The 23,724-nt window shown below is 36.8% G+C and overlaps 3 protein-coding genes across 4 annotated transcripts in view; 2 read left to right on the top strand and 1 right to left on the bottom strand.

Moving 5' to 3' along the window:
• Positions 1 to 23,724, top strand: part of LOC120633985 — an 84,928-nt gene that overhangs the window by 4,340 nt on the left and 56,864 nt on the right. Inside the window, exon 2 of the mRNA XM_039904423.1 lies at positions 23,351 to 23,444. The gene's annotated coding sequence lies outside the window, so the exon portion shown is untranslated. The remainder of the gene's footprint in view (positions 1 to 23,350; positions 23,445 to 23,724) is intronic.
• Positions 1,183 to 3,546, top strand: LOC120633788. Its single transcript, XM_039904137.1, has 2 exons — positions 1,183 to 1,577; positions 2,828 to 3,546. Exons 1-2 carry the CDS (start codon positions 1,406 to 1,408, stop codon positions 3,520 to 3,522), a joined length of 867 nt encoding a protein of 288 aa, XP_039760071.1. The 5' UTR covers positions 1,183 to 1,405; the 3' UTR covers positions 3,523 to 3,546.
• Positions 1,577 to 3,948, bottom strand: LOC120633787 (protein ALP1-like). 2 transcript variants are annotated; one of them, XM_039904136.1, is made up of 3 exons: positions 3,537 to 3,948; positions 2,297 to 2,695; positions 1,577 to 2,125 (listed from the first exon to the last, which is right to left on the bottom strand). In XM_039904136.1, the coding sequence occupies exons 1-3, from the start codon at positions 3,824 to 3,826 to the stop codon at positions 1,813 to 1,815; spliced, it is 1,002 nt and encodes a 333-aa protein (XP_039760070.1). In that variant the 5' UTR covers positions 3,827 to 3,948; the 3' UTR covers positions 1,577 to 1,812. The 2 variants fall into 2 exon arrangements, with proteins under 2 accessions (XP_039760070.1, XP_039760069.1); XM_039904135.1 differs by having other exon boundaries at positions 1,577 to 2,695.

Genomic DNA, 23,724 nt, shown 5'->3' with positions numbered 1-23,724 from the left:
TCTCTTACAGACAACCCTTGGTGAAAGTAATAATAGAAAACACGAAACAGGTCCATGTTATAAGATTGTTATTGACGGCCGATTGGCGCAGTTTGCAGCGACCCTGCTTTCTGAGCCCAAGGCCGTGGGTTCGATTCCCACTACTGGAAAATGTCTTTGTGATGAGCATTAATGTTTTTCAGTGACTGTGTGTTTATTTCTAAGTATTTATGTATGTTATTCATAAAAAAATATTCATCAGTCATCTTAGTACCCATAACACAAGCTACGCTTACTGTGGGGCTAGATGGCGATGTGTGTATTGCCGTAGTATATTTATTTATTTATTTATATATGTATTAAATTATTTCCATTTAATGACTGTTTTTGCCAAAATAAAAAAACAAATTAAAAAAAAAAAAACACAAAGAAAAACTGGGATTCGATCTCAGACCGCGAAGTGAAGTCGAAGTCCTACCCACTGGGCTATCACCGCTTGACCATAATGTTTATAGAATTAAAATTATCCAGTTTACTCTTAAGTAGGTACTTTTAATTCCTGCCTATAAGCACTTTGCACGTGTTGGAAACCCACCTAGGTAATGAAATATGGATTCGTCACGTGTTATTCTTTTGGCGGGCATGTTATGGCATACCGTTCTTTGTTAACGTTTTAGATATTATGGAATTTATAACATTGTCATCATCATATCAAACCATTAATAATGTTTAATTAAGTCTTAACAACATAGTAAAAGCTATTCTTATTTTATAGCATTGGGCATAAATGAAATCTTAAATAATGATTTTACTACAAATTTCTGAAGCTAAACTAAGAAATCTTGTATTTCAGCTTCAGTGCCTTCACCCCTTCGGGTTGTTGATTATTTTTAGCTGAAATATTATACATGTCCACCACGCTGGCCCTGTTCGGATTGGTGGACTCCACACACCTTTGACAACATTGCGGAGAACTCTCAGGCATGCAGCCGCGGGTACCTACTTATTCGACGATAATAATAAAATCTCGATGAAACCCACAATTAAAGATTTTACACGCATATCGCGTCGAATTATCCGTGTTCCGTAACGCGAGTGTAGGTACGTTAGTAAACCTGTATTTTACATATATATTATAATAGGGTGACAAACGGTCTCATATTTCTAAGTCATAAAACGTGTTCCTTCCTAAGAGCTAGTTCAGACATGGCGGATTCCGCGCGGATGCAAATCGCGCGGTTGAACCGCGCGGATCCTAATTACATTAGCGCCTTACAAATCGTTCATACCTGTCCGCACGGATTGACAATCCGCGCGGCTCAACCGAGAAAATGAATTCGCGCGGTCGCCGCTCGGTTTTATTTACTTGACGTACCTAGAGGGCGTTCAGTTGCTCCGCGGAAGCCGCGCGTATCGGACGGTGACAATGGATCGCTTCGACACCGAGCTATTCATCGATGAGGTGGAAAAAAGACCTGCTTTGTGGAACATCCAATGTGCAGAATATTCTAACAAAACGATTAAAAACGGAGCTTGGCAGGAGCTGGTGGAGATTTTTGGAGAAAATGAGGATTCTTTGGAAAAGAAGGTTCTTTTTGGTCAGTAGACATTTAATTATACATTTTACCAGGGTAGTTTACATGTTTTGTAATAGACAGTCCACCCCAAATAACTGAAATGTGTATAACGTTGTTTGGCGGTACGTAACGAGCGCGGGAAAACTATCACGTTACCACAGTAACGTATAGCTATTAACTGTAATATGTACAACCCACCAACGCGACGCGCCATCTTGAGTTTAGTTATTTGGCGCGAACTGTAACAATTTTAATTTCATATTTTCGTGTCTTGCCATTCTACACGACCCTCATTCACAAAGTAATTAGCATATTTGTCTCTAATGTTTAATGATGATGGTGTACCCCTTCCTGCATGTAATGTAATAAGATTACTCATTGGCGCAGTATGTAAAGTATCTTCATACTGTATACCATCTCTAGTTCTAACAAAATTGTGTAGCACGCAACAGGCCTTTATTATGTCTTCGGCAAAGTCTATATTCACGTTTATAGGCCTATGAAAAATGCGCCACTTGTTTGCCAGAATTCCGAAAGTGCATTCAATAAAACGTCGAGCTCTTGATAACCTGTAATTAAATATTTTTTTTTCATATGATAGCCCTTTACCTGCATAGGGTCGCATTACATTTTCGGATAAACCAAACGCTTCATCGCCAACTATGACGTATGGCAATGGTTTAGGATCTGTTTCAGATATTGGTTTAGGTTTTGGTATGTGTAATGACTTTTCTATTAACCTTTTATAAAATGCTGAATTTTTAAAAATTGCAGAATCACTACTTTTTCCGTAAGATCCGATATCTATGAAAGTAAAACAATAGTTACTATCACAAAGTGCCAACAGTACTATGGAAAAAAAAGTTTTGTAATTATAATACAAAGAACCCGAATCTTTGGGTTTTGTAATCCTTATATGCTTGCCATCTATGGCGCCTATGCAATTGGGAAAATTTGCATATTTTTCAAAATCTTTAGCTATTTTCTTCCATATATCTTCGCTGGGTTCAGGCATGACGTTTTTTGTGACTTTTTCCCACAGAGTTTCACATACTTCACGGACAATTCCTGTGATTGTAGATTTGCCAAGACGAAAGTTGTAATGTAGTTCTCCAAAGGAACAACCAGTACCCAGATATCTGAAAAATAAAATATTAATCTGTATCGTTTTGAAAGTCTGCCGGGTCCGCTAGTTAAAGCATAATGAGTGTCTTGAATTACCTAACCGCTACTGTATTTATATTTGTTAAAGATAGTGATTTCTGTTCCAGGTGTATCATTACAAAAAAAATGGAAGAACATCCGTGATGCTTATAATAAGGAATTCAAGAAAGGCAAATCAATTCCTTCTGGTTCTGGTGCATGTAAAGGTTCAAAATACATGTATTTCGACCGGCTTTCTTTTCTTCAGAAGACGATAGAAAACAAAGAAACTATCACAAACATAGATGAAGCCAAAAATGAAGAAATTCGGAACATTGACCAAAAGCTAGATAATTTTGTAAATGCACGTGAAATACAACCGGTACCCAATAAAAGGAAGAAAACTAAAATTACTTCAGAAGAGCGATTGGCTAACATATTAGAAAATAGTATTGAATCAAGAGATAAAATACAAAGACAAATACAAGAAAGTATGTCAAAGCAAGATGATGATGATAAACTTTTTTGCATGTCATTGTATAAAGAGTTAAAGAAAGTTCCAGAAAATAAACGATTGGCTACTAAAATTGAATTGCTCCAGGTAATACAGAAAGGGCAGAAATTACCATCGCCTATTCATATCACGAGCCAGCAAAACACGCCTAATGCAGTATTTTGGCAAAACCAACAATATTCAAACCCACAAGGATATTTCACTGGATATTCTACAATAGTACCAGGAGAGTCTCCATCGCCTTTATCATGCAATAGCACTGACGATTCACAGTCTTCTATAGTACAAAATATATATTCTGACGTATAAAATAAATATCTTACCTTAATGTGATCACGAGTTTTTCTTCTGGGGACACGCTTGACCTCATATGGGTATCATTAGATTCAATTTGTTTACTCATCATTTCTAATAATTCATCAAATGAATTTATCGACATTCTCAAATAATTGAAGAATTTTGGTTCAAAACTTCTTAATTTTGGATATAAAGTCTGAAACTGACCATGAGTAAACCGATCGCGTAATATTGGATGCACCCAATACTGCCGTTTCTTCTTTCTTTCTTTTTTACGGAGCAACAAGTACACACATATTGCTTCTTCGACTTCCATGATTGGACTGTCACCCTATGCGAATAACGGCACTCCGCATGTACATCCGCGCCTGTCTGAACACTTGCGTTTAGAACCGCGCGATTTGCATCCGCGCGGAATCCGCCATGTCTGAACTAGCTCTAAATCTCTAGTAGGTAAATCAAGTAGTTTATTACGCTTATTAAGAATTAGCAAATAATCCCTATCCCTACTAATATTATAAAAGTCAATGTAAGTTTGTTTGTTACGCTTTCACGCAAAAACTACTTAACCGATCCTCATGAATCATTGTACACATTTTCTTGGAAGTGTTAGAAGTAATATAGGATACTTTTATCCCGACATTAAACTCGGTTCCATTGAGAGAGGTGATGAAAGTGTTTGACCATTTTACACCATAACTCCGACAAATTATAACCGATTTATATAATTATTTGTGTACTATAGAGGTTATAGTATGCGTTTAATTTTACCCAAACTTTGTGTAGATCTGATGAATGTGGTTGGAGATAGAGGACAGAACAACTCAGCGGACAGCAGCAAACCCCTCCATTAAGACTTAGCGATACTGAATACTTTAAATTATTTTAGAACTAGAACTACATTGAATGCCACATAAAAAAAAAACAAAATCAAACGCACACGAAGTCGCGGGCAATAGCTAGAGTATTATATAAAGTTAAAGACTTCTACATATAATTGTGTACCTGGGAATGAGATGATGGTGATAACTACCTTCATCTTATTAACCCCTTACTGGCTCAGTACAGGGCACGGGTATACTTCTGCAAAGATAAGGGTTTAGTTAGTAGAATATAAAGGAGTGTTATAATGTTATAATAAATTTACTTACTTCTTGGTTAAAAACTTTGACATACAAGAAAGCAGGAAAAGAGGAGCTACTTAAAATTATAAAATAACTAGATGTTGCCCGCGACTTCGTCTGCGTTTGATCTTGTTTTTAAAGTATTCAGTATCGCTAAGCCTTAAATGAGTATAGTAGTATATATATATATATATATATATATATATATATATATATAACATGTGACTGTCAATTAATTATAGACAAAAATTTGCAATAAAATACAATTGTGACTATAATTAAAGATCTAAGCTATCCTATCTCTTAAGTTGGACCAGACTGCTCACGGTGTGCCAATTTAATTTAAAATCGGTTAAGTAGTTTAGGAGTCCATCGCGGACAAACAACGTGACAGGAGATTTTTATATATTAAGATTAGTATATTATGAACTCTTTAAACACACACACACTACAAAGTACTTAAAACATTGTAATTAATTTAATATATATATTTTTGTTTTATCTATTACTAGCTGTTGCCCGCGACTTCGTCTGCGTTTGTTTTTGTTTTTCGAAAGGCATGTGGAGTTCGATATAGGTGTAATTCTACGCACTTTATGTATTTAGGATTGCTAAGCCTCTAATGACGGGTTGGCTGCCGTCCGCTGAGGAGTTGTGGCGTGCAAAGGAATTTGGACATAAAGGATTAAAATGGCATAAAATGTCAAAATCCTCCTCTGTGGCCAGTTATATGAAAATATTGGGGTGTGCAGTTCTTTTGTGCATGTATGAAGTGTACGCCACTGCCTATCGACAGATTGCCCTGTGTACTCCTTAAGTTAACTCAGTTGCCATGAAAAATCGATAGCTCAAACACTAAGCCGCCAAACCGTGTTCTTACACGCTACATTAGCATAGATTAAGGTGTAAATTAGGCTTATCTTTCTTACAATATAATAATAACTGCCTTCCTTTCGTTCGGGATTATCGAAGAATAGGATTACCATTGGCTCGAAGAGTCCGCTATGTGGCAATCAGACCGCCAAAATGTATACCATTAAAACAAAAAATCCTGTATTTTTATATGGTGTACGTTAAAAGTATATTCATTCATTTATTATAATACAATAAGTTTACTCAAAACCAGCAGTTGTACAATTATTTAGTAACATACATTTATGTACAGTCTTTAATCATTTATTCTTCACCTATGGAAAATATATAAGGGCTGCAAGAAAAAATAACAGATTTATTAAAATTTCATTATCCTGTCAATTCCGAAATTTTTTAAATGCTTTTAAAAAATTTATAAAATCATCATACCAATCCCTTACCGGCCCAGCACGGCTAGCATGGGCAGGAGACAATTATATCCCCGGGAAAGGAAAAAAAAATCTCTTCTCCCACAGCTTTTTCAAGTGGAAATAATATATATGTCTAATAATAAACGGGGGTAAACTTCTCCTAAAGCACGGGAACATGGGATGTTCCCGTGCCTTAAAAAAATAAAATAAAAATAAAAATAGTTTATTTGGGTAAATAAAATTACTTTAAACACTAATGGCTGGAGCCTTCTTTTAAGGGTAGTATTACTACCCCTGTGTCAGAAGACACCGCTCTTCCATAACAAGAAATAAACATAAAAACGAGGGTAGGTATACAAACAAAAATATTTGTGTTGATATTAAAAATAATAGACATCTTAACAGAAGAAATTAAGTAACTAAAAAATGAACATTAAAGAAAAATGACATTACAATATATTTAAAGTGTAAAGTAATTCGCGTGCGTGTTTGTGAGTATGCGTGAGGGTGTGAGTATGCGTGTGGGTGGGTGTGTGTGTGCGTGTGCGTGCGTGTGTGTGTGTGTTTTAACCTCTATAATTGTACTTAATATTAAATTATGCGTTTTAATAGCGATTCCACTTCATTATAATTTAATGTTAATAGAAATTTATTTAATATTTCTTTGCATGCATGCAATTTTCGCGGATATATTTTAAGTTTTCTGTTAATCGTGTTATATAAATAATTTGATTGCGAGAAATATTGATTTCGCGCAAAAACAGTTCTGGTGCGAAGAGGTTTTGCTACAACAAATCGATTACGTTTTAGCAGGTGGACACGTGAATTCAGGGGATACAATCGGGGGATATCATTTTTGTCTACTGCTGCTAGCCCTACAGCACGGCTAGCATGGACAGTGGACAATTATATCCCCGGGGAAAGGATATAAATGTATCTTCTCCCACAGCTTTAATAACTCTCAGAGCACTGGCGAACAAGTGGAAATAATATCCAAATAATATATGTGTAACAATAAACGGGGGTAAACATCTCCTATCCTATATTCCCGTACTTTAGCAGGTGGACACGATTATTATATGCCTTATCAAAGGATATAATTGGGGGATATAATTTTTGTCTCCTGCCCGTGCTAACTAGTGTTGCCCAAATTCAGTCTTGGTCTTGCAGTCTTGGTCTTGTTCTTGCGTTTTTGCAAGACCAAGACCAAGAACAAGACCGCGTATTTTTAGCAAGACCAAGACCAAGACTGACCGTGCAAGACTTGAGCAAGAACAAGACATAGCCTGCAAGACTCTTGCGTCTTGCAGCTAGGACTTAGCGCTATTTCACGGAGTAGTTAGGTGTAACAGTTCGGTGTATAGGTAGGTAGGTACGCTTAGGAATTCTATGAGACGCAAAAAACTATATCAAAGAATATGAAAAACTGGACCTGTGCGCATTACGACTAATACCATAAACATAGCGAATAAAAAAATATCTATTAAAATCAAACTGAGTGCATGCATAGTTATGTTTTAACCATCGGCACTTTGATAATGCGGCATCAAAGGTTTTGTACTTACTTCTCAAAGAAATTTGCCGCTTTTCGGAAGTACATGGTTATGATACACGCGCCGGCGGCTTCTTTTGAAATCTAAAACAATCGTTGCCGCCGCGCCGAAATCATAACATTTGACACTATTCATGCAAAATAATTTCGAATTTTAAGAGTACCTACAGGTGTTCCAAAGAATAAATAAGTTTCAGAGTGCTTAGAATGAAAATGAATACATTATACTGATCACGCAAGTAGTATTATGATTAGGATAAAATGGTGAGGATAGGTAGTAGATGTCATAATAATTCATTCTAGTAAGTAATTATAATATTGATTACTTATATGGTTTTAAACTAATTACTTAGGTACTATTATTGTACATTTAGTCATTATATTTCTTAAGTTTTTACAAGTTGTTTTAGCAAATGTAAGCTTATAAATCATAAATGTTTATTAAGAAACAGTTACTTCCATGGAAAACGACATATAGGTCAGTTGATTTTTCGAATTTCTTATCAAATCTTCAGTTATTTATTAATCTGCTTGATCTTTACTATGGCTATGTTAATTCAAGCTCACAATGTTCCAATTCTAATACGTTTTTCTAAGATTTAAAGTAAACTTTAATAAATAGTAATAGACTAATAGGTAATTGCAAGACTTGCAAGACTCTTGCTGCAAGACCAAGACCAAGACTGGGAGCGCAAGACCAAGACCAAGACCAAGACCAGGTGTATTGTCGCAAGACCAAGACCAAGACTGGCTAAGTCTCGTCTTGTTCTTGCATTTGGGCAACACTAGTGCTAACCCTGCAGTACAGGGCACGGGTATTCTTTTGACTTCACAGGCTTCTGAGGTATAATATTTACTGTCTCAGAGACTTATCTGTGACACCAAAACGCTTATAGTTTTTGATTCTTACAACCCCTGTTTCACCCGCTCATGAGTGGATATTGAAAAGTTTTACTGTGGAATCCACCTGTCTGTGTAAAACTTTATAACATCGTATCAGTCGTTAGAAAAATTAGCTTGAATCAACACGCAGGCAAATTAAACGTTTGTTTGGGTTATGCTTTCTTACAAAATTACACAGCTATTCCGTAAACACAGACAGACACTTGGATATTATTTATTTGTATAGATTTGTTTATCCTTGGTATTAACTTTAAAGTGTATCAATTCAGTGAAGTATGAGTAATACAGACCGGATGCAGGCAAGATCGAAATCGACATAAAGCTAGTTCACACATACGGGCATGTTTGACGACTGTTAGTTCATAAGAAACCTCTCATCTTATTACTGTCCAATTGATGGATCAGCAGGTAGCCCACCAGCAGGGCTAGGCTAGGGCAGGTGATCATCATTATCATCAAAACTCTACAGCCCTGGGTGGGCTTTGGCTTGGCCAAGCAAAGTTCTCCATTTTAGGCGGTCAGAAGCTGCTTTATTCCAGCTCCGAACTCCCAAAACCTTCATATCCCGCTCAACTCCATCACTCTATCGCCCTCTAGGTCGTCCTCGGCCTCTATACCCCTCTAATTTGCCCTCAATCAATCTCTTCTGGCCTCCCGTGCCTTTTCGTCGCCTAGGACATAAATTATATCCCCCGATTCCCGATATCTCTTCACAAGGGGTATAATTAAGGTGTCCACCTATTAAAGCACGGCTACGTGGAATAGGAGGAGTTTACCCAGTGGCGTGCACTGGGTTTCTTACGAGGGTATGCATACAGCAGGAAAACTGCATAAATCGGCAAAAATCTTCCTCCTATACGAGTTATATATCAATTTTAGGGTAGGCAGTGCTTTTGTGCATGTATGAAGTGCACGCCACGAATATTTTTGTAACAAACGAACGTGTTTGTTACAATTTACACATATATTGGATGGTTATTATTTCCACTTGTGTGCCAGGGCTCTGAGAGTTGATAAAGTTGTGGGAAAACATACATTTTTATCCTTTCCTAGGATATAATTGACAGATACAGGCTACTGCAACTGATAATGATGGGCAAAGTTGCTGAAAAGAGACGCATCGGTCGAAAGAAAAAGTCTTGGCTGCACAACATTAGGGAGTGGACTGGGATCGCAAGTACCGCCCAGATGTTCAGCCTCGCGAGAGAAAAGGAAAATGATCAAAAACTGACGGCCAACCTTCACTACTTGGAGAGGCACCTAATGAAGAAGAAGGATATAATTGTCTCCTACTAATGCTAGCCATGCTGATGGAAAGTGAAAAACCATCGCCTATAATCCAACCAACACTTCGCAGGGCATGCAAGGTATAAATCATGCAAAGTGTTGGCCTGTTTCCATCAACCTGCCTTACAAGCCTGATGCGCTTGTAATTACACCGGTTAGAGCTACAGCTGTTATGATAGAGGAGCCTGTGTCCGTAATCTCAGTAGAAGGTAGTAGTAGGAGAGTATGATGGTGTCCGTTCATTGTTATATTTCCATAGTCGCCTCGTACTACACTCCCTAAAAGAAAGGTCTATACCCCTCTTCTTCGTACCAGGCTCGACATGGTAACAGTTTTTTTTTCAACAATCTATGTCGTCGTAACATAATTAAAGAATAAGACAATGAATGATCAGGAACAGATGGTAGCCAACTACCAAAAATATTAACCCAAATTATTAATAAATGTACTTATCTAAGTCAATTGGCGGCGTCTGTTTTAAAATATCTGCAGATTTTTTAACGCACTTGTGTTTAGGAAAAAATAATAATGAGTTAGAAAAGAAAAAAAAAACTGCAGATATTTTTCTCGTGCTCCAACTCGCTAAGAAAAATTGCAAGATATTTAAAAATAATAGTAAAGCGGTATAAGACTATCTGAGCCAAGTTATTTTAGTAATCGGTTCATCAATATCCAATCTAACAGCGTCAAAAATGACTCTACTCTATAGTAGAATGTTAACCTAGGCCAAAAGCTTCACGAGCTCTCAAAAGCTTCACATGCTCTCCGAAGCTTGAGGCGACAACTCCAATTTGGCGTATGGCTTGTAACACAAGAAATCTGATACATTAAACCCACACGTTCCTTGTACAGTAGGTGAAATTAAACCTTTATGGTTTTTTATTCCACTACAAGTTGGCCCTTTAGAAGACTACAATCTCACCAGTGGTGATGCACTCTAAGATGGTAACAGTCTAACCTGTTACGGATATTGCAGTTATATTAAAACTTATACCCCTAAACGGTTTCTACGCGTCATCGTACCGGAACGCTGAAGACGAGATGAAGATGAAGACGTTGCGGCTCGCTTTGCGGATCTTTCGGTTGAAAATGACAATTTTGAATTCCTACAACAACTTATATCGACCACAGATTATGCACAATTTTGACCAGTCTGAACGAACCTTTCTTCCGTTTAACCAAACGTACATACAAAGGTATAGATGCTGACATAATGTTTGCATGAACAAAGGTAGACTGGTAGAGAATGCTTAGTATTAAATTCATCTTTTGTACATGGTTTTCGTCCAATTGGATAACTGCTTTATCTTGCTTGCTTTTCTCAGTGGAATCTGTCTTACAAATTTTGGTTAATCGCTACAACACAAAATTTTTTGTTGCCTAAATTCTCAACTTTTCTTGCTTGCTTTACACTGTAGAATATGCCTTACAAATTTGTGGTATCGCTACAACACAAATTTTGTTGGTACCTAATCGCTTTGTTACTCAAGTAATTGTATTACTTAAGTATTTTTGTTACTCTGTCAGTTCAAAGTGTACCCTATGCTTAACATTGCAATTCATTCCCGTGGCAAATGTTAACAACCTCGAGAGCTTTCGAGCCGGTCTTCCCATGAACTTTATTTGATGGGGAGATAACTTCTCAATGGCGCTGTTCAGTGCTAATGGTTCACTGGTGCGTGCTGTAATGACCGCATTACAACACGTGTGCTGTTACAGTTTTTTTAAGGTGCCTTGTTGACTAAGTAACCTTAAAAATAAAGTAAATATTATAATATTAGTTTATTATTTTAATATTTAATAATAGTACATATATAATGCTATGTGAGCCCTTTAAAACAAAAACCTCCACAAAATACTACTACTACGATTGTCTATATCATAGACAATCGTTTTCCACTTACAAACTGCTTGGGCCGTCAATTATAACTAATTTAAAAAAAAAAAGATTGATTACGTGATTACTTATGGCTATAAATAAAGAAGACAGCTACACAGTTGAACCGTGTTGAATTTTTAATACTAATAATGCTGAGTAAGCGATAAAAAGAGGCCAGCGTAGAAAATGATAGGTATAAAGTATGCAGTAGAAGTGATTTACTGAGGCGCCATTAAAAATAACCTTCTTTGGGAATATATGCAGTTAAAAGTAGTGGTGCATAGAGCAACGAAACTCTTAGCATATTAATTACCTAATAGTGGTCCCACGCGACTTCGTCCGCGTACTTGTAAAGTTTGTGTGGGAAACTTCGTTTACAAGACGACATTCTTCCGATATCTAACATCATATACCGTGACCCACCGCGTAGCCTCGCTTTTCTTCGTAATGAATTGGGTTATAAAATGCTGAAAAGATTTTTTTAATCGACCGTATCAAATTCTATAAACTTTCATCCCCTTTTAAACGATCTTGGGGGTTGGAGTATAAATTCTGAAACGAGTATTTTTGTTATATTAATAATGTCAACCTACAAATACTAATTTATTCGATATAACTTCCATACAAAATTTCATCTTCCAAATAACGTTCCTCGAACTGTGCTATAAAATACAGAAAAGATTGAAATCCGATTAGTAGTGCCGGAGATAAGCTCGTACAAACAACAAACACTTAATATTCAATATTCATAATATTTTTCATTGAAATGTGATCAATAAATAAATAAATATACTACGACCATACAAACATTGCCATCTAGCTCCAAAGTAAGCAATAGCTTGCGTTATGCTTACGTTGCGTTAACTAAGATGACTGATGAATATTTTATGAATAATATACATCAATACTCATATTATACAGATAAACGCCTTGACAATGAAAAACATTCATCTTCATCACACAAACATTTTCCAGTTGCGGGAATCGAATCTACAGACTTCGACTCAGAAAGCAAGGTCGCTGCCCAATCGGCGGTCAATATATCATCTTAGTTCGTTTGTAATGCGAAAGTTTGGATTGATGTTGGTTACTCAATCAAGTCAGAAATGCTGAACGATTCTGGATAAAATTTCGCACTGAGATATATTTAACATAGGCTATATTTTATGCTTTAAAAATGTACGGTTCCCGTGGGATAGAATTATTTGGCTTTTACACAGAACAAGGCATCAATATAATTTTTTGCAAAGCTAGTGTAATATAAAGTGATGAATGTAGTTTACGAAGCGTGGCCGACCAGTTTCCTTTTTTTAAATAATGTTATTAATAATTGCGGTATTCGATAATTGCGATTTTATTACTGTGAACTGTAAAGACGTGATTATTCGAAACTTTTTATTAAACATAGTATTTTGCAATGCTTGCGAAACGAACATAATATTTTCGAAACTAAAGCACGTATTTTTGTAGATAAGTATATTCTGCGACCAACATTGCAATTTTAATATTTCCAATTGGCATATTATGTTTGTAACAGCTATATAAGGTCAACTTCGATAAATGCGTATTTTACAACGTGTAGTTGGTCTAAAGGGAAAGCCAAAAAGCGGCGTCAAAATTGCGTCAAAGTTTGCGTCCTGCGTGCGACCAATGACAAGACTCTTACTCGGACAGACGCTTCTTTTGATTTGTTCCACGCTTTGTGTGTGTGTGTGCGTGCGTGCTTGCGTAGGTGCGTGCATGTGTGAGTTTTTGTGTGTTTGTGTGTGTGTCACATAAGTGTGTTATATTATTACCCAAAAGGATGAAGGTGAGCCGTCGGAAGTGTTCTTTGCTATGTTTGATGAAAATCAATTGGCACACGCAAAAAACCCATACCCATACTGGGGGAGTTGAGAAAAAATATGTTATCCACGATTATGTAGCGGCGGTCACCTCGGTCCTAATTTCATCTAACATAGTTACATAGCTAATCACAATAAAAAAACACTTCCGATTAATTCGCCATTCAAATAAATATGACTAAATAAAAATCGGTTCATCTGTTCGCTTCGATGACCCACAGACAGACACACACCTGCACTCACACACACACGCGCACACAAACGCACGCACACACATACACGTCAAACTTATCCAGCCCGTCGGGGGTTATATTACAAATACGAAAAACGAAAATATTACAGCACTGACGTTTTCAGTAGATATATAATGAGGTAATTTTTTTTCTGTCTGTCCAATGCGCCGCTGTTATAATTTGCTTTCGCACTTGACGCCAACGAATTTGTTTCGATAATATCAGCTTCGTTTCGACTTATTTGACCTCTGGGCTGAAGGCCAACATAGGTGTTGCGGCGCGGGTGGCCGTAATTTTTCAAAATGGCGGATATTTTAATGACGCATAAGATACCTAATTGTTATGTTCTGCATTCCGTGCTGTTCTTTGCGGCACGGCAGTGAACCGCACCAATTTTCTAACGAAGCGCTTTGCATCTTCGTTTCTAATCCGCACCGCTAGGATCTGGAATGCCCTTCCAGCTTCCATTTTCCCCAGTACCTACAATATGAGTACCTTCAAATCAAGAGTGAATAGGCATCTTATAGGCAAGCGCGCTCCACCTTAGGCTGCATCATCGCTTACCATCAGATGAGATTGCACTCAAGTAAAATCTCGTCTGTACTCAAGTGTAGTGGAATAAAAAAAAGTTCGTATAGTACTTATCATATTAGAATACGTATCACTAGGTCGGCTAAATTTCTGAGCGGCAACCAAAATTGTTTTATTACAAAAAAAAACAGTAGACCACAAAGTAAAAGAATTATAAAAGAAAAAAAGAAACATAAAAATTTAAGCAGAATAAAAAAGGCGGCCTTATCGCTTACTAGCGATCTCTGCCAGGCAACCTTAGGATTAATAAAAAAAAGGAAAACTAACTGCAGGTGGAACAAAACATAAAATACATACATACGAATTACTAAATACTAATACATAAACTATTATACACAAATGCATCGTTGTATTATATGCAACTGCTGAGTTTGTAGCCGGCGTCTTCTCGGTAGAATCTGCCTTCCGAACCGGTAGAAGAGTCACTGCAAACAGACAGAATTGACGTTTCAAAAGTGCTTTTATTGGAATAAATGAATTTTGAATTTGAAATGAATCAAATGAAAATACACTTTATTGTACACCTAACAGAAATTAAATTATAAACACAAAAAACACAGGCACAATGGGCGGCCTTATCGCTAAAAAGCAGGCAACCCGACAAAGGAAAGGGAAAAAAAAACACAGACTTAAGGGTTAGGTTGCACACAAGAGCAGAGCAGTTAAGAAATTAAAAATAAATATATATCAATTATTATATCATACAAAGGACAAGCCTACAACACAAAGAAAAGTGACTCAGAAGCAAAAAAAATATTTAATAATTTTTTTTTCGTATTAATTATTATTCATTTTTTGTAAACAAGACACGGGAATGTCATAATGATTGCACATTGAAAGTTACAATTAATATTAGCTAGAATAATTACATGGAAATTTAACGACAGTGAATTGAACGCTCATATTAACTAAGAAATTATGTCGTGTGTTACTTTAGATAATTAAAAAAAAATTATTCCGATACGATAATTTTTTCGACCAATTTTGATGCCACATACACCCGTCCATACACGGACGTCCAGAAAAGATTATGTTTAATGTTATTATTTACTATGTTAAACAAAAAATTGTTATTGAAATGTATTTTATGTGCCTGACAAATTATTTGACTTGATATTAGTGTACTCAAATTAACCTGTAAGTGCAATATAAATAACAAAAAATCAATTTCAGTTTCGAGAAAACTGCTTTTTTTACGAGAGTAGAGCACAACCTCAACGCTTCGCTTATGAGGCGTGCAATAAATAACTAATTAGGGTGGCATAATATGTTTTAAAGGAGTCTCTTGAAAATCGGTAGTGACTGCGCGCGCCTAATTTGTAAGGGGAGAGAGTTCCTTAGCCGAACAGCTTCAACTGAAAATGATTATGAATAGAAAGAAGTACTATGGGAAGGATAAGATTATCTTCAGAACGGAGAGAGCGACAGAGAGAATCACTGAGAAACTCAAACAATATTTGAATTTGAGTTAACCATGTTTAGGTATATATACTTTTAAAATCCATTGAAATAGTAGGTGAGAAGAAATAGTGCCATACATACATCATAAGCTACAATAAGGTGTGTTATTATAACGGGACTCAACTAATGGGGTCTTTAGATCATCCCACGCTTAATCAGATACTCAGATAATATACACAATGTAAGCAAAGCTGTGAAATTTTGGGTATGAAAAATATTAAACTAACGGTTTGTTATCTTAATCTTGTACAGGGATGATAAACCTTTGGTATGTGTTTAGTGGAAGGGGTGTTTGCCTCGTTAGTCTAGTTAGTACGTTTTTTTAATTCCACTACAATCTAGCCCTTGACTGCAATCTCACCTGCTGGTAAGTGATGATGCAGTCAGTGGCGTGCACTTGATACACGCACAAAAGCACTGCATACCCTAAAATTGAAACATAGCCCGTATAAGAGGAGGATTTTTTCCATTTTATGCCATTTTTATGCTGTATGCATACCCTGGTAAGAAACCCAATGCACGCCACTGGATGCAGTCTAAGATATTGGATAGCAGTCTAAGATGTAACAGGCTTATCTGTTAGAGGCATAGCAGTTATATTTAACCAAAACGGCAAACATTGACGGCCGATTGGCGCAGTGGGCAGCGACCCTGCTTTCTGAGTCCAAGGCCGTGGGTTCGATTCCCACTACTGGTCAATGTGTGTGATGAGCATGAATGTTTTTCAGTGTCTGGGTGTTTGTCTGTATATGAGAAGAATAAATGTATATTATTAATAAAAATATTAATCAGTCATCTTATTACCCATAACACAAGCTACGCTTACTTTGGGGCTAGATTAGGATGTGTGTATTGTCTTAGTGTATTTTGTTTATACAAGTTAGTCCTTGACTGCAATCTCACCTGGTGGTAAGTGATGATGCAGCCTAAGATGGTAGCAGGCTAACCTGTTAGGGAGTGTAGTCATACCCTTAATCGGTTTTCACGCGACATAACGTCAGAACACTAAATCGCTTAGCGGCACGTCTTTGTCAGTAGGATGGCAACGAGCCACAGCCAAAGACTCCCACCAGACCAGAGAAAATTCAGAAATTATAAAAACCTAAATTGCCCCTACCGGAAATCGAACTCGGGACCTCCTACTTATATTCACAGCGCTCACCGTTGCGACAAACTTATTTATTTATTTAATCGCCCAGAAAGCGAGGCCGTAGTTTTAACAACTTTCAATCGTTTATGATCGCGACTGTTATAAATTTTACATATTCATAATATTGGTAAGTGAGAATGCATACTGAGATGGTAGTTTCTAAACTGTTAGGTGCATGTCACACCCCTTAACGGTTTGGTATAGTACCGGAACGCTAAATCGCTTGACGGCACGTCTTTGATGGTAGCGTGGTTATTAGCCACGACCAAAGCATCCCACTAGAGAAATTTTAGAAAATGGAAATTCTTCTCCTTCTTAAGAGACTACAGCGCTGACCACTGCGCCTCCTAGGTCAGCAAATAACGAGGGTTCCTGAGATTAGAGCGTTCATCCAAAAACATTGAGTTCTGTATAGATATACGAGTAGATGACATGACTAAACTAAGATGGAAAATTATCATATAACAAACCGGTCTGCGCACAATTACCTAAGAAGGCCAGCGTAAATGACGAAGCGACTAGTGGTCGCCCCTGACATTGTAAGATATCATTACAGTCATAACGAATCTCCTTCGACCTAGCGTACCTTACCTACCTAAGTTTTCAAACTTCTTTAATCATACTTATTTTAATAAGCATTCTTTACTTGTGGATTGCGATGATAGCTTTATCATCGTCATCATCATATCCACCGATCCAGTGTGGATCGGTGGGCTTTACTCGCCTTTGAAAACATTATGGAGAACTCTCAGGCATGAAGGTTTCCTCAACATTTTTTTTCATTACCGTTAAAACAAGCGACATGTTAATATTTATGCTGCACCGTGTTGCGTTTCTTAATACAAGTTTGCTCGCTAGCAATCGAAGAGTCTTTTTCGAGTATGGAAATACTAGAACATCGGAGTAAAATGGATCTTACAAACATCGAATTAGAGCTCAAATTTGTCTACGATCCTTTAGCTCGGGCTTTTGACCGAACGCGAACGTTTGTATAACAAAAATCAGATATACAGGATTTACTTGGAACGATTCTAAAAAGAGTAGCATTATCCGCCAAGTTCTATACTCGGCTGTAACAGGTGACTAGGTACTATAAAACTTGGCGCTTCATATAAAGAGTTATAAGATGTATAAAACAATTTGGATCCCTGTCTCGTCACGGCTCGTTCCCTCCACGATCTAGTGTAAACCATCCTTAAGATTTTTCAAACTCTTATTATCTCCTCTTTCCCTTAACTCTCATTAACTCCTTCTTAAATTAAGGAGGAGTTCACTTTTCTGGGAGTGCAATCCGATTTAAGATCGTGTCGTGCGTTGACTTAATATGGCTTTTCATAGAACTAAGTTCTACAAGCACTCGTTTACAGTGCAAGCCATTGAGCTGTGGAATGCGCTCACAATCGACATACGGCAGTCTAAATCACAAAATATATTTAAAAAAGTTGTCAAAAATCACTAAAGTTTACATTCAAAGACGACATGTAATAGTATTTACTGTCATTTATGTATTTATTGTATGTTAGTTTATTTATTATATTTTTTTTTGTAACCTAGTTCAAGTATTAGTATGTAGTTATTCGTATGTATTTTTTTTTTAACTGTACAACCTGCAGTCTTTTATCGTCTTGTTACCTTATCCTAAGTTGCCTGGCGGAGATCGCTACTAAGCGATAAGGCCGCCATTTGTATTCTGCTTCTGTCTCAGTTTTTTTATTAATCTTTTGTTTTTTTTTTACTTTTAGTGTGCAAATAAAGAGTATAAATAAAATAATCGACTGAAAACTCAGCTCTAAAGGCATGAGTAAGTTAGTTATGTTAGTGTTTACGTGAATAATCTATTGCCGTAACTCGTTCTGCGAAAGCCCGCTTAAATAAATAGGCTGTGGCCGAACGCCGCGCGCCGGCCAGACGCGTCGCAATCCTGCGTCATTTTTAGGGTTGTACCAAAAAGCAGTTCCGTTATGTCAATTTTATGTTTTTTTTCTTTCCCTATAAATTAGCCCTTGTATGCAATAACACCTGGTTGTAACAGACGATCCAGTCTAAGATGGTAGCGGGTAACCCTGTTAGAGAGTTCAATTTAACCATTTATATGTAACCCAATTACTAAGGCACGTCTTTGTCGGTAGGGTACTCATTATATCAAAATATTCAAAATTCGTTTATATCATGCAGGCCTAATTTATGAGCACTTTTGAAACGTCAATTTAGTTTGTCTCTTTGAAGCAATACTCTTCAGCTATTCTTATATTATATAGAGAAAAGATGTTAGTTTGTTTGTAACGAATAGTAGAATAATAACCATTTATCACTAATAAAAAGTTAAATTATGATATATTTTCACATGAAATCCTTAAATTTCAATTATGAAATCCTTAAATTTCAATTATGAAAATCCACAATTCAACTAAATAAATAAAATCCATAATTTGGTGTGTGCTGAACAAAACTGTTGATGCACAAAACTGCACGAGTTCAACCCCGTTTTTTGGTTTTTTTAAATCCCGCGTCAGTATTCCCAGGATAAATATAATCCTATTTTTGTTCCGGGACGGATTAGGATGAAAGCTATCTTTATGCCAGATTGGTCCAAGTGTTCAAGATTAAAAATAATTTTGCGGTCATAAAGCCACAGTGCGCTACGACTTCTAGTTAAAGCGGGTGAAACCGCGGGGACCTGCTACTTTAATAGTAAGATACTTAATTATTAAATAATACACCAAGTGGCAACCCTGAAAAGCTTGGTATGAGTCATGCCCTCATACTCGTAAGCCCCAATGTCGCATGCAAATAGAGCAATAAAAGTGTTTGCGCTCTAAAAGGAGCCGTTCTAGGTAAATAAATTGACCAAACTACGTACCTTCTTACTTTGGAGCGATTTCTTCAACAAATCAACAACTAGCGGCTTCACCCGGTTAACTTAAGAAATTGGTTAAAAGTTTGGCTGGTCCCCGCGGTTTTACCCGCTTTAACTGAAGGTCGTAACGGAATGTGCTTTAAGCCCTTATCTACGTTTATAAAGCAGTTTTTAATCTTGACACTTGAACCGATATTGTTGACCGAACTTGTCTCCATGTTTTTGTTCTTGTGATTAGAGGCATTCCGTTTTTCATCATCATTGTGGACACATTACCGTCTCATTGTAATGAGACGGTAATGTGTTACAGGCTACAGGCTACGGGCCTCTTCTCCAAATAAGAAGGGCGTAGGGCGTTGTCAACCGAAAAACTGAGTTCAATTTTATGTTAATTATTTATTTATTTATTCCCATCTTACATTTTTGTCATTACAAGAAAAAGTTATCCTAATACGACAATGCAGCATGTTATGTAAATTTTAATAATATATATAACTATAGTGTATATGATAAAATCCAAATCGCTATATTTGTGAGTTCACTCAGAGTGCAACAAAATAAATCCGTCTTCTCGGCTATCACATTGAGGGTACGGAGTGCGCGCGTCAGTGGCGCCTCCATCAGTAGCTTGGTGCGCCCGGTATAGGTTGGTTGGTAGCGTTTACCAGAACGGGTTGGATTCCCGGGTCGGACCAAGAATCTTATATCTTTAAAAACGAGCAATTCTTGTATATATATAATTGGAATCTCGGAATCGGCTTCAACGATTTTCATTAAATTTAGTATACAGGGGGTTTCGGGGCGGTAAATAGATCTAGCTAGGATTCATTTTTAGAAAATGTAACTTTATTTGTGTTTACCGGTAATAACCGATTTGGTGCAACGAAGTTGCACGGGTCAGCTAGTTTTTATATAATACCCTGTTCGGAGTTAGTAAATTATTAGTGTCCACCCCTTAATTCGGAGAGCACTTTAAGCCTATACATGCCCTATTATTGTCCCTGTCATGAAATAATAATCGATAAAGCCAAATCAATCCGGATTATGTTTCTGTGAACGAGCTAAACTGTGGAACTTGTCTGAATTGAAAAAACTTTCATGCATTGGATAGATTCAATTCAGGATTGGATTTCAATTCTTAAAGAAGGTTAGATATATAGCGTATTCAAATTTGTATCGATAATATTTTCTTATAAATGAACGGGGACGAAGTCGCGGGGAAACACTAGCATGTTATAAGAACATTCAATACAGTAATAAATTTGCTACTTCCTTGATATATCTAAATAGTAATTACTAATTGAACGGGTCTCTGAATTAATTAAACAGCATTTTATTTAAAAAAAAAATAAGCTCGCCATAACATAATTCAAGTTGGTGGTATTCAGTGGCCGGCGCGAATGACCTAAATGTAGGTCTCGTGTCAATGACCTAGGACACCTGTAATTAAGACCTATATTCTATGTACATTGTTGAGGAAAGCTGACTACTGAAATATGGTTTATATTCGTTTTTTGGGTTTTTTATCGTCATCCTCACTGTTAGGCACATGTCCTCTCATATCGGAGCAGGTTACTTAAAGCATAGACCCACTACGCTGCTGCAATGCGGATTTGCGGGCTTGAACTATTTTCTTCATTAACTAGTAATAAAAAATGGGCTTAAAGGCTTAGCGTGCTCACTGAGAAACGGGGGTGGACAACGTCAATTTCCTGACTCTATGCTGATATTAAGAACTCGATAGCTTACGCATAAGACAGCCGGTTGGCGCAGTGGGCAGCGACCCTGCTTTTTGCGCCTAAGGCCGTGAGTTCGATTTCCACAACTTGAAAAATGTGTGATTAACGTGAATGTTTCAGTGCTGGGTGTTTATCTGTATATTATAAGTATTAATGAATAAATGAATACACTTTTATTGTACACCACATATAGAAAAATTATAAATATAAAATTTAACAAAAAGTATTCAATTTTGCGTTATCGCTACAGAGCGATCTCTTCCAGGCAACCAAAGGCGTTAAACACAGTGTATTTATGTGTATTATAATCAAAAAAATATTCATCAGTCATCTTAGTACCCATAACACAAGCTACGCTTACTTTGGGGCTAGATGGCGATGTGTATATTGTCGTAGTACATTTTTTTTTTTTTTATTGAACGCAAGACCTCTTGAACTGTAGTCATACAAAAATAACCATTAAATCAACAAGATAAATAAAACGTATTTGGTGCATTTTACTATTTAAATGTATCTATATATTAATATTATCTACTTTACACAGGTAAAAAGTTAATTAAGCTTTCATACTCCCAGTACCTTTCAAGTTTCAATACTTATTGATCTTTCTGTGAGGTTTTTGTTACATAAAATATTTGCAATTGATTTGAAATACAAAACGATTCTACTTCTATTTTTAATCTGCATTATTGCAGTACTGGCTGGTTTCGTCCAAAAAGAAAATATGAAAACATTTTCAATTCCCAAAATGGAAAAATATTCCGTTTTTGTCTCTTCTAGAACCACTGGATATTCATTATTTCTAGTGGTATCAACGCGAAGGAGCATACTTACAAACTCGGCTTATAAACTATACGACCATCCTCTAAACCTAAGTAGGTACTTTTGGCGTATGTAAATTGAGGCCTACCATAGAGTCATAACTAGTATTATAAATGCGAAAGTGTTTGTTTGTATCTTTGTTTGTCCTTCCTTCTCGCGAAAATTAACCTACCAATTAACCTGGGTTAATGGGTAGGTTTACGGGGCGTAACATAGGCTACTTATTATACTGCCGGCTGGCAGGAGACAATTGTATCCCAGCAGTGCTAGCACGGGCAGGAGACAAAAATTATATCCCCCAATTATATCCCCTGACAAGGGATATAAATAAAGGGATATAATAAATAAGATAATATAGAATAGGAGAAGTTTACCGCCGTTTATTGTTACACATATATGTATTAAAAATAAATACACACATCGCCATCTAGCCCCAAAGTAAGCATAGCTTGTGTTATGGGTACTAAGATGACTGATGAACAATTATATGAATAATAAACATAAATACTTATAATATATAGATAAACACCCAGACACTGAAAAACATTTATGTTCAACACACAAACATTGTCCAGTTGTGGGAATCGAACCCACGGCCTTTGCTCGGCAAGCAGGGTCGCTGCCCACTGCGCCAATCGGCCGTCAATTAATATTATTTGGATATTATTTCCACTTGTGCGCCAGTGCTCTGGGAGTTGATAAGGCTGTGGGAGAAGATACATTTATATCCTTCCCCGGGAAATAATTGTCCACTGCCCATGCTAGCCGTGCTGGGGAAAAGATATTAATTTATTTTCTCCCACAGCTTTATCAACTCTCAGAGCACTGGCGGACAGGTGGAAATAATATCCAAATATATATATGTGAAATAATAAACGGGGGTAAACTTCTCCTATTCCATGTTCAGTGCCCCCAGTGTAAAAATATCCCCGACAGGGGATATAAATAACGTGTCCACCTGCTGAAGCACTGTCACGTTTTAAATCATCCGCAGCCTTTTAGCATCCCACAGCTGGGCACTGGCCTCTCGTCATTCCACCATGCTGCTAGGCGAGGCGGGTTAGTGGCCGTTTTAAATATCGAACCATAATAACGATTTTTATTGGTATTTTCAGGTGGAAGGGCAAGGCACGCATCACCAGCTCTTCGCGAAGCTTTGAGGGTACTGCGAGAGGCGTGGACAGAACCCAGAGCGCTCAGAGACCGCTGGTAAGTCAATTTATAACCATTTATTATAAGATTATTCTTAGAATACTGGTAGTTCCATAATTAACTTGACACATCGAGTCTTTCAACCAATTAGTTTGGCCATCCATAGGGGCAATGCTGCCAGCATCTTAGGAACTGTGCCTCGCTGCGGTGGTTTCGAGGACGTTTTAGATTTTATTTAGTTATTAATAGTTTATTTTAGGTTATATTTTTAAAACAATTATTTTAAAGAATAAATAAATAGTTTTACTTCACACAACATTTTTTAATAGCGAAAAAA

This window comes from Pararge aegeria, chromosome 22 (genome assembly GCF_905163445.1).
Source record: "Pararge aegeria chromosome 22, ilParAegt1.1, whole genome shotgun sequence".
Classification (NCBI taxonomy): Eukaryota; Metazoa; Arthropoda; class Insecta; order Lepidoptera; family Nymphalidae; genus Pararge; species Pararge aegeria.
Note: the sequence above shows the minus strand (reverse complement) of the source record. Positions and strands in the feature narration are given on the sequence as shown.